At 53.1% G+C, this 12,006-nt stretch overlaps 1 protein-coding gene across 1 annotated transcript; it reads left to right on the top strand.

Moving 5' to 3' along the window:
• The first annotated feature begins 7,685 nt into the window (after positions 1–7,685).
• On the top strand, positions 7,686–11,624 carry LOC115658822 (maestro heat-like repeat-containing protein family member 1). Its single transcript, XM_030578273.1, has 8 exons — positions 7,686–7,973; positions 8,180–8,235; positions 9,438–9,487; positions 9,812–9,919; positions 10,081–10,197; positions 10,402–10,527; positions 11,274–11,420; positions 11,610–11,624. The coding sequence occupies exons 1-8, from the start codon at positions 7,801–7,803 to the stop codon at positions 11,622–11,624; spliced, it is 792 nt and encodes a 263-aa protein (XP_030434133.1). The 5' UTR covers positions 7,686–7,800.
• Positions 11,625–12,006: the final 382 nt, after the last annotated feature.

The raw sequence follows: 12,006 nt of genomic DNA, 5'->3' as shown, positions 1-12,006 counted from the left end.
ATTAGATGCTGTCTCAAGCACTGCTGGTTTGGTGGCTGTGCAGTGAGGTGGGCCACTTCTTGGTAACTTCTTGGTCAGAACATACCTCATAAGTTCAAATACCTCATGGAACCAAATGCTCTAGGTGATAGAGCCGCCTTGCTGAATCCCAAGGAAGAGGAGAGGTACCACAAAGATTTTATCCCCAAAGAAGGGGGATCCCACATTTCAGTGCTTCAGCTCTGTGCATCTACCTCCATCCGAGCCTCGCAATGTCTCTGGCTCCTTGGAGTTCTCCGGCTCATGAGTTACGTCCTTCTAGCTGAGGGGAACCCAATGGAATCCTCTTCAAAGCCCCATGTCAAGCAGAGAGCCTCCCCATGTAAATGGAGCTTCCCCCCACCTGGAGCAATTCCAGCCATCTTTGGGAGCTGCAGACCAGCACAGAGAATTGAGCCTGGGTCTCATTCCACATGGCAATGCAGAGCACCAGGCACCAGAGCACTAACTTGGCCTCCCAACAATGAGATGTGAATGTTAGGGTGACCAGATGTCCCGATTTTATAGGGACAGTCCTGATTTTGGGGTCTTTTTCTTGTATAGGCTCCTATTACCCTCCACCTCCTGTCCCGATTTTTCACATTTGCTGTCTGGTCACCCTAGTGAATGTTCTGAGGTCTGTGCAGTAGAAGAGAAACTCCGGTGATCTGTTTACATTGGTTCTTGTCTTAGGAGTCAATATGGGGCTTTTGGACCGTCTCTACCAAAGACTTACTCACACTATTGGTGAGTAGGAATTCTGCCCAGGAGTGTCCCCCATGATACAGATTTACCCCAGTTCCCCTCTGATTCCTATTATCCTGACATAGAATCAGTCACATGACACTTCAGCCCACCACTGCCCTTCTGAATTACAGGACAGACACCTTTCCAAACGGACAGGACAAATCTGGACTCCAGCCAGTCAGGCCCCACTGACTCTTCTGTCCCAGGTAGGAGTCAACAGCATTTCTCTATGACAAATCACCACATTTCTGTTGCTGTCCCATCAAGAAGTTCCATCCCAGTGCACACAGGATCATTCAGTGCCTCAGTTTCCCTAGCTTCATAATGGGGCTAACAAAACTCACAACCTTCACTGGGATCTGGAAGGTGTGGGTAATGTCTGTAAAGGAACTAGAAGGGGAAATGCCCGATCTCAGCGTTAAGTAACATGACACCGTCTGGGCCGTGATTGGTGGAAATCCCTTGCCAGGGGCTCCATCAGGTGCAGACAGTTCCCACACAGCTATACGTCCCTGTCGCCCCCAGGGCATTCTATCAGTGACCCTGATTGCGGGAAATTAACCCACCATCTGCCTGTATCCACAGACACAGAGGAGCAGGAGGTGGCCCAAAAACAAGACCCGGCGCCACAAACCCTGGCTGCAGGAGCGGGCAGCCCCTCCAGCACTTTCTGTGCGGAGCCTCTTGATCCAGGTAGGCCCATGCCCAGTACCGAGTGCCAGGAATAAAGGGGGGGATGGGAAAACAGCCACAGTGACAGCAAAACCCCAGTGCTGAGAGGGCAAGAAGAGACTCCACCCGGGCTCTGTGCCCAGCTCTGCACATGCACATAAGCCACTGCCCTGGGCTCCACCTTACACACCAGCTTCCATGCCATCCCACGCTGGGCTAAAGCCCTGCTGCCATAGGGCAGCACTGGAATCACCACCGGTCAGCCTGGGTGCCAGTAAAGGGGGAACTGACCCACCAGGCAGCTCCCTCTACCAGCTCAGCTCCCCACTGGCTCCTCATAAGAACATCAGAATGGCCATGCTGGGTCAGATCAATGGTCCATCTAGCCTGGTACCCTGTCTCCTGGCAGTGGACAATGCCAGGTGCTTCAGAAGAATGAACAGAACAGAGCAATTATCAAGGGATTCATCCCGTGTCACCCAGTTCCAACTTCTGGCCATCAGAGGTTTAGGGACACCCAGAGCATGGGATTGCATCCCTGACCATCTTGGCCAATAGCCATTAATAGACCTATCCTCCTTAAATTTACCTAGTTCTTTTTAAACCCAATTATACTTTTGGCCTTCACAACATCCCCTGGCAATGAGTTCCACAGGTTGATTGTGCATTGTGTGAAGAAATATTTCCCTTTGTTTGTTTTAAACCCACTGCCTATTAATTTCATTGGCTGACCCCTGGTTCATGTGTTATGTCAAGGGGTAAATAACACTTCTCTCATGATTTTCTCCACACCATTCATGATTTTATAGACCTCTATCATGCCTCCCCTTAGTTGTCTCTTGTCTAAGCTGAACAGTCTCAGTCTTTTGAATCCTCCCTCGTATGGAAGCTGCTCCATCCCACTCATCATTTTTGTTGCCCTTCTCTGTATCTTTTCCATTTCTAATATATCTTTTCTGAGATAGGGTGACTAGAACTGCACATGGCATTCAAGATGTGGGCGTACCATGGATTTATATAGAGGCAATAGGATATTATCTGTCTTATTATCTATCCATTTCCTAATGATTCCCAACATTCTGTTAGCTCTTTTGACTGCCACTGCACATTGAGTGGATGTTTACGGAGAACTATCCACAATGGCTCCAAGATCTCGTTCTTGAGTGGTAACAGCTAATTCAGACTCCTTCATTTTATATTTTATATGTATAGCTGAGATTGTTTTCCAATGTGTATTACTTTGCATTTATCAACACTGAATTTCATCTGTCATTTTGTTGCCCAGTCCCCCAGTTTTGTGAGATCTCTTTGTAACTCTTTGCAGTCTGCCTGGGACTTAACTATGGTGTATAATTTTGGATCATCCACAGATTTTGCTACCTCACCATTTTACCCCTGAACAGTAAAGTCCCCAGTACAGAGCTTTGGGGACCCCATGATTTACCTCATTGTGAAAACTGAAAATAGATTCTTACCCTTTGTTTCCTGTCTTTTAACCAGCTATAGTCCAGGAGAGAACCTTCTCTCTAATCCCATGACTGCTTACTTTGCTGAAGAGCAAACTTAGTTTCCTTCTGTTCATTTTAGGCACCAAGCGAAAGGCCTGTTTGTCACCCAGGGAACAGCTCACCCCAATCAGCAAGGAGGAGGAGAAGGAAAGGCCAAGGAAGACCAGAGTGAGTGAGAAGAGAGCAGTAAATCCACAGCACACTGGGGAAGTGTCCATGGCACAGACAGTACAAGGTTCCCTCCATCACCAACTCAGCCTGGACTCCCGCCCCCTACTGCCTTCTCAACAACACACTGACCCTCTAAGGCTCTGACCCCCTTTCCCCATCCGCTTGCTCCCAGATTCACTGCCATTCTCTGGCCTTAGAGAACATGCTCTGACCCCCCTTGCCAGGGCAGGTGTTGCAGACGGGAGGAGAGAGGCGACTCCATTCCAAGCACCTGGCTCTGCTTTCTTTCTTCTTTGCTGGCTGGTCAGCAATGGGCTGCATTAGGGAACCAAGGAGAGAAATAATAACCATCGTCCTGAGCTTCACCTCTCCCCAGAGTGTCCCGCTCACTCACCTCTCCCTGGGCCCAGGGCAGGGTTATGTTAGCCCAGCCTAGACCTGCGGAGAGCAAGGCTCCGGGAGGGGAAGTGTCTGGTCCAAGGCCAGAAAGCAGGAGTATCCATCCCTGGTACACTCTGGAAGTGACCATTGTAGGAAATGAGCAGGCCAAGACAATGGGCCAGATCCTTGGCCCCTGGTAAGGCCGCATAAAGGGACATTAAACTCTCTCTTCCAAGCTCCCACGTGGTTTCCTCACCCCAGCATGGAGGCAGGGAGGAGTCCTTGGATGCTGTCTATCTCCCCATCCCTGACCTGTCTGTGTGGATCTCTAGACTGTCAGCCCTTCAGGACACAGATTGTCTCTCTCTGCGTTGTGCTGCACCCAGTGCAACAGGGCCTGATCCTGACTGGAGCCTCTGGGCGCTGCCATAACATCAGTAGTGATAAGTAATCAGGGCAGCCCCCACTCTTCCAAACCAGGCCCTGTCATCCCTGCCATCCTCTCAGCACACACCACCCCAGCTGGCACCAGGTACAACTGTCCTGTTGAACCAACCATCAGTGATACTAGGCTAGTGCAAACAAAGGGGTCAAATGCCCCTCCCAGAGAAGGGAGAGTCTGGCACCAGCTGGAAGCTGCTCTCCACCAGGGCCATAACTTTATTCCTTCCAAGTCCGGGTTGTGATTACCCAGCTGCTGATGGAGATTCTACACATTGGGGCTTGTCTGCCTGACACGTCATCGCCATGTCCTGCCTCTCTTCTCTTGCACAGGGCCTTGCTTGTGTGAGGGACATGGATGAGGCTGCCCTGAGGAAGGACATTGGCATCCTCTTCCCAGCACTCCACTCCATGGTAAGAGATGCTGTGATCACTCAGGCAAAATGCCGGGGCCTGTTGGCTTAAACTGGATAGGCTGTGGGAAGAGCTGTCCCTGCCTCATCCTGTTCCCACTGGGGGATGGATCCTGGAGAACTCTCCTTTGGTTTCTTTTCCTCCCACCCACCCTGACCCCTTTGACCGGGAACATCAGCATCCCGCACCTTGTTCCAATGCTCCACATCTTCGGTTCCTGACCCGTCAAACTCTGCTTCTATATGAACCAAGGTCCCCAAAGCCTTGGCCTCACTCATAGACTGATCCAGCTTGCTGGCCTGTTCTTTAGATGGGAATTAGAATCTGCCTCTCCACCCTCATCCCTTCACTCTGCCATCCGAGGGCTTGGCCTGAGAGACACTGGATCTAGTTTACCTTTGCTAGTGTTGCTTTCTTCCCTTAGGTGTGTCATCTCCCCAGAGAGCACCTGGAGGAGCGGAGAGAGGCCCTGGACTCTCTGGTCCATCTGGGTAAGAAACCCATTCCCCTTTCCCAGAGAAGGAGATCCCAGCCTGTGGAATTTCAGAGCCCAGGCACAGAACTATATTCCCTTCCCCTTCACGATTCACCCCATTATGATTCACTCCTCTTCCTGCAGCTCGCTTCTTCCTGCTGGAGCTGCTTGTGTTCGTGTTCAGGAGGCTGAACAAGGATGAGGAAGAGGAGACCTGTGCCAGTCTCTGCATTCTGGACCAGATAGTCCGATCCAACAGTAAGTGACCCCACAGCGAGGCCTCGTCTTTTGATGTGTTATGGCCTCTTGTGCAATTAGCAGCGCTTAGCATTGGGCCTCATTGGGCTCATTTGTACCTGTCTGCAGTAGACAAGCCAAGTCCTGCAGCCCCTCAGCTGATGCTGCGGCAATGAGAGAGGACAATCACTGCTGGAACTGCCAGCGTGGGCAGATGCAGCTGGTTACCTGTGGGGGTAACCTCCAGGAGGGTCATGTAGGGACACTGAGGTTGCTCTAAGGTTCCTGAAATCTCAGGTCCCTGCACACCCTGGTTTAACATGAGCCCTGCCAAGCCGTGTTTCTGTGTCTCTTACTGTTTCCAAAATGACACAGCACACAGAGAAGCTGTTCATAGCCTGAGGCCAATCCTGCAGAGCACAAGCATACGGGTGAGTCTGGAACCATGGCCAACGCGTCCAAAGCTAGTGAATGTCTGCCTGCCAGTGCAGAGACTGCCGGGACCCTGTGCATCGAAACACATGACCCATCAGTGCTCCATAGTGTAGGGCAGAAGGTGGGGGAAAGAATCCCAGCAGGGCTCCACCTGCATTGCCATCTCTGGGCTGCCTAGGAGTATTTCACCAAACACACAGCTGAGAAAGGATCCCAGCCTGGACCGGGAGAGGACAAGGTCCCTCCATACTGTGTGCAAATCATTTCTGTTTCTGTCTGGGTCTGGCAGGTCAGAGAAGCCCTTGCTTATTTTATATGCACAATGGGGGCGCATGGGCTCTTGGAGAAACCTGATTCAAGACCCTTAATTGACTTCTTGGTGCGTCAGTGCACCCTGCCCCTCGACAGCACGATAAGAATCCTCAGAGACCTTAGTGATGGGGGTCCGTGAACAGGGCAGAACATGGGGTCAAGGGGTAGGGAAGGAGGGGCAGCTGCAGATGGGGAGGGGCAGGCGATGGGCAGCAAATAGGGCTTGGGAAGTAGATGGAACCCTCCGTCTACTGATGGAAGATGATGACAACTAGAAGACAGTGTTTTTTCCTCCCGGTCCATTCTCTCTGAACCCTGTCCCAGTTGCCATCTGGGCTCTGTCCCTCGTGCTAGGAGGGCAGGACCCCAGGCTTCCTTCGTCTCTCGCCCCATAGTGATCATCCACTCTATAGGAGACTACGCCATGATGGATCTGCTTTTCACCACGCAGAGGGGTGAAGCCTAGAAGTGGCTCCACACAGACTCTGGGCTGGTTATGACACAGTCATAGCCAGGGTTGCACTTTTTCCCTTCAAGCCCCATTTTCACCCCCTGGCATGCCCACTATAGGTACCATGCCACGGAGATCTCCACTGAATCTAAATCTCCCTGGTGTCTCCATTATTTTCACCATCAGGAGGCAGCAGACGGGAGGCACACCATGGAGCTTGAGGTCCACCAGCTCTGCTCCAGCACCCTGCAGTCCTTGGGTGACTCCCCCAAAATGGCCAATGTAAGTGACCCTGCCCCTCTCCATTGGACGCAGGCCTCTCTGGGTCTGAGCTTTTCCATGAGATAGGCCCCAACCAGACTTATTTATCTGAGCCTCCCTGCTCTAGAACATCATTGGGTTGGGTAAAATGGAGCCAGATCTGATTCTTTGGAACAGGGAACACTCACCAGCTGAGTGCCCCAGCATGCCAGGTTTTGGAATCACAAGGGCTCTTCCGCTCTAGCATCCCCTGTGGCCAGTCATGCTGCTTCTGCAGCTTCCATAGCTCAGTCCCTCTTCATTGGTCCCTCTGTTAACTTTTTCCTAGCAGTTACAGGGTGGGGTCTATACAGACCATCACATTCTTGTTTTGCAAAAGCCAACCCTAGCCCAGGACTTCCTGCCTCTCACCCACACTACCCTGGTGCCTAAGGGAGAATCCACTGAGCTGGGAGACACTACATCCAAATCTCATCTCTGCTGACTACTGCTTAGGTTTCTACACACTGCACAGACCTGATTACTGACCCAGGTCTCAGAACACAAGCCTAAGCAGTCAGGTATTAGCCAGCCCCTCCCCACACTGAACAAATTAACAGCCATGTTGTGCAAAGTCACTTCAGGCAGAGCTGAGACTAGAAGCCACATTTCTAATAAGGCAGACCCAAGTATTGTGCCCTCAGCTACACTGTCGTTCAGAGTGAGCCTGCCAAAGACACTTGCATTAGTTACTACAGGTGGGGAGAGACCCCTGCGGGTTCCTGCTCTCCACTATTCTATGCTGTCCAGCAAAGAGTTGTGTAACCCTCTGACACTGTGTGTTAAGTCCCCCTCTTGTCCACACAGCAGACAGAAATTGCATCTGTGGTTCAAGTGGCGCAAGCCTGTGTGGGGACGTGAAGGTCAGAGCTCAAAGCTCCCTGAGCGCCTGTCATGGTTTCACTTGATGATATTGGTTTTCCTAGTCTCCTCTTTATTGATCAAGCTGGTGTATTGCGTTCACGCCGTGAGAACACAGCCTGTCCAAGTGGGACTGGGGTTAGGAAATACGGTGCTGGCAATGATGATGCTCCGCTCAACAAAAGGCAGGGCTCAGTCATGTGTCACTTGATTTGGTGCTGGAGGCAGACACTGACAGGTGTGAAGGGGGAGGGGGCGGGGATCGCTGCATGGTTCAGGCTGGGTAGAGAGATCTGGCTGGCAGCGGCGAGGCCAGGGGTGCCGTCTAGTGTAGGAAAGAGAGAGCTGGTGCAGGAAGAGGATATTTCCGTACTGAGATGGCTTTTCTCTGCTCTGCAGGTTTTATGGCCTGGGCTGCTCCTTCAGCTGAGCCCAGCAGCCCATGGGCCAGCGCTGTCTCTCCTCCTGCAGACCTCGGTCGGGGTGGTAAAGAGGATGCAGGAGGAAGGCAGGCTGCCCTTGGCCAGGAGGTGCGGCAAGGTGAACAGAGGTGAGTCCTAGTATTTTATTCACCCGCTCTTAGTCCTTCTGTAGCAAGAGGCGTCTGCCCCCAGGTGAGGGTGGGGATCAGCTCTTGGCTCTGGTTCCGGCTCACTGCAAGGACACAGCCAGCCATCAAGGCACAGGTAGAGCTCAGAGACAAATGCAAAAGGTCCCTCCAGAGCCTGATGGGGTGTTCCCTCTTTCTGTTCACAGGGTGTCGGTCAAGCCCCAGGGCCACTCTACCCCAGGAGCTGCTGGCTCGGCTGCTGGTGAGTTAACCCGCAGTCAGGAGGTTTCCTTATGCTCAGTGGGAAGGGGCTGCTCCTGGAGCTGGCTTGCAATGCGTAGTGGTGGCTCTTCTCCCCGCAGCCCCCAGAGAAGCTGGCTCGTCACATTCCTCGCGGTCATTGCACATCGACCCAGCACCTCTTGGCATTTAACAGAACCAGTGAGCTCTCTGAGCCAGCCACCTTCCTGGCTCCCCTGATCCTGGGGCTGGACCAGGTCCCCCAGCACAAGTTAGTGCAGCCCTCGGACATCTCCAATATAAGCCAGCTGGAATGAGCTCTTAGGGACTTTTGTGCAGGCCCCCTCCTGCCCCCTGGCCTCCAGTGTCCTCCCTTACCAAGGGACAGCTGGGGATTCCCTTATGGCCCAGCTGCCTCTTTCGGGCTGCTTCAAGCTCCCCTTGTGCTGCTCTAACCTAGGCCCAGGATCTGACCCAGCAGCTTCCTGATGGCCTCTGGATAAGCCTGTCTCCCTTCATCTGAGCTAGAGCCAGCCCAGGAGTGAGAGGATGGAAGGAGCCAAGAGCTGCTCCATAGAGTGTCCCTGATCAACTGAAATATCCATCTCAATCCTGTCCTGGTTGTCAGCTCCACCTCCCTGCTGTCTCCTTCCCTCCACCACTGAGCTTTCTCCCTGCACCTGTAGGGAGCTCCCTTCTCACACTGCCTTGCAAGGGAGGGCTACAGCCACCTCTGCCTCTTTGTCCGCCAGGTGCTCGGTGCGTCATCATCCATGACAGTGCAGGTCAGAAGGGCAGCCATGTTCCTCCTCTTCCAGCTGATGAGCATGTTCCAGGCTGGCTCAGGCCGATTCTGGAATAACTACACAACAGAAATGCTCCTCTACCTGGAAGGTGAGGGGGAGCGTCTCCCCTTGCAGGAGCGAAGGGTGGGGACCCTGTGGTGCTGGGTTCAGAGAGGAAGAGGGCAGGGCCTCTCTCTGAATCCAGGATAATATGATAATAGGATCTTGGCAAGCAGAACTCCTGGGTATTTCACATCAAGGGGTCTGGGTCTGAGGAGCATTGTTTTCCATCAGCGATTTGCAAAGAGCCCTGGGTCCCCTGGGGGCCCATGAATCAGCAGCTCCTCCCCATCCCCCGCCAAACAAGAGCCAGGTTGCAGACTGCTCCCCAGCAGAAGGGTCTAAACACAAAGGAAACTGACCTGCCCATCTCTTCCAGATCACAAGACCTGCTTCTGCCAGAGGGAGTGGGAGCAGCAGCTGCTGCAGGTAAGGGTCAGAGAAATGGAGGGCTGGAAAGGAACTCAAGAGGTCATCTAGTCCAGCCCCCCCATGCTGAGGCAGGATTAAGAGACCTCTCAGCAGCACTGCATTGGGGGACAGAGGAAGCGGCTGAGCCCAGCAGATAAAATTGGAGAAGCACCAGGGGCAGCTCACAAGGATTCACAAGCATTAAGAGAGACTTGGGGGGGTGACAGTGCACGCTTCCTCTTCCCCTCCCCTCCCAGCTGTGGTGGGTTCCTGGCTGGAGCTATTGAGAGGACCAGTTTCTTGTCCCCTCTCGCTTCTAACTGGCTCTTCTTTCCCTGGCAGTTCCTGGAAGACCTTCTCTTCCTCATCTCGGACCATACCTGGCTGGGCTGTTTCATCACTAGTATCAGGCGCCAGCTGGCCCACAGCGATAAGCGGCCCAGTGACAAGGTCAGTGTCCTGGAAGGAATTCGGGTTCAGTGCCTAGTTCAGAACAGCAGTCGCTACCCAGGGGCAGCTTGGGGCCAGTGAAGCAGACAGCTATACCCACTGGGCTCTGTGAATGCCAGGCCATGCCCAATGCATCCAGCATGATGGTGTCTCTTTCGCAGAGCTTTCTCTACAAGTGCTGGGGCACCGTGCTGATGTTTTCTCCAGAAGAGAGCATCAAGCCCCAGCTATGGCGTCTGGTGGAGATGGTCAATTTCCGAGAAGAAGAGGAAAGAGAGGTGAGGTCTTTGCTCAGCTGTCAAGTGATCCCTCGTTCCTTGTCAATCCCCTGATGCTACATGTGTATGTTCTGTCTTGGACAAGGTCCAGTGGATTGAAAAGATCTTCCTTATACCCATGCCCACGGCAATGACTTTAAGAGCCCATCCTGGCCCCTTGGCTTCTTGCTTAGCATTTCTAACCTCCATCTTTCTGTCTCTCAGGGATTCGCCCGAGCGCTTGAGCTGTGTGCCAGGAAACATCTATATGAGATTTTTGCCATCCTGGAGCACTGGGAAGAGGTTGTCAGCAGGGTGCAGCTCCAGCCTTCTGCTGCTGGCTCTCTGGAGGTACGGTCCCACCTAGCATCTCTGCTCTTTCTACCATCCCTTCATCAGCCTTTGCAGGTAAAGGGACCTGCCAGGGAGGACCCAGAAGCCTGTTCAGCAAAAAGCTGAATTTCCAAGCAGTGGCTCAGCCTCCGTGGAGGGAGCCCTTTCCTTACTCCTCCGTGGAGCAGCAATCACAGCACAACGGGGTGGATCCAGGGGGAAGGTGAGTGCTGTTGTATAAGCTCTCCAGGGTATCTCCTAGGGAGCTCAGACATGCTCCACGCAGCCCCATAAAGAAGGCTCAGAGAGGACCCAAAAGACACTGCCATGCCATCAGCTCCAGCTGACACATTTCTCAGCAAAACAGGCCCTTGGTCTTCCCCTGAACTGGGCTATTTCACAGACCTTCCTGGCAGACTCACCAGGGCTGGCATGTCTGACATTCCCCCTTCCCCTCCCGCACCATCACCACCACCTTCCCAGTAACTCTCTGGGCCAGTGCAGTCCACTGTAGTCCCAGTGACATCTCTGGAGCTAGACTGAATTAAAGCAGCTACTAGTGCATCCCCTTCTGCTGCTGGGTCACCTCAACCACCCAGTCCTGGGGAGCTGGGAAGGGCCTTGGAGTCCAGGCAATTCAGCTCAGCAGAGCAGCCTTTGGTTGCTAAGCCGGCTGGGTGAAAAATCCTCCCCTGGCGCCATTTGTGAGTTAGGAGCAGCCGGAGGCCATCCCTTCTCCTCACTCTTTCCTTTGCAATTCTCAGGAGCCAGCTTCCATCGAGCAGCTGAGAAGCCTCCTGCTCCTCACCTATGGGCACGTGGTCCACTCAGTCCCCACAGATCTCATCCTAGAGACCATAGGCTACAAGATCCTGACTCCCATGCGGAAACACTGTTTTCTGAGCCCACATGTAAGTCAGAGCCCTCCCCTGACCACCTACACAGCACCTACCCGGGCTGCACACAGCAGCACAGAGCTATGTCTGTGCATAAACTCAGCTCCGAGGGCTGGCCCTTTGCCCCAGGAGGGGCAGGAGACATGAGAACAGCACCATTCTCTGGGACTCCCCCATCTCGATTAGCTTCTTCTCTGATTCCAGGCCCATGGAAGCTAATGGAAGGACTCCCATCTGGGCCTTGTTAGAGTGTAACTGAGCATCACTTGGTGCTATTGTCCCAGAGATGACTGTACCCTGTTTGGTACCTCTAGGCTTGTGCTGCACTCAGGGATGAGAAGAGGAAGATTTAGGGCCTGTTTCCCCACACACTGCAGTCGATGGAGTAGCTGGGCACAAAAGGCGCACTGAGGGATTCCGGCCCCTAGCCCGGTTGACAGGTTATGGTGCTGAAGGGGGATTTTTGAGATAACTCTAGGTTGTTTTCTTGCCATGGGAGGTTTGAGGCCGACGTTCAGTCCTACACCCAATGCCCATATACGCGTCCCAGTGAAAAGAAGAGGGGATGCTAGTTTGGTTTAACTGAATGTTTTCCTTGAAG

Source organism: Gopherus evgoodei, chromosome 10 (genome assembly GCF_007399415.2).
Source record: "Gopherus evgoodei ecotype Sinaloan lineage chromosome 10, rGopEvg1_v1.p, whole genome shotgun sequence".
In the NCBI taxonomy this organism is placed as follows: domain Eukaryota; kingdom Metazoa; phylum Chordata; order Testudines; family Testudinidae; genus Gopherus; species Gopherus evgoodei.
Note: the sequence above shows the minus strand (reverse complement) of the source record. Positions and strands in the feature narration are given on the sequence as shown.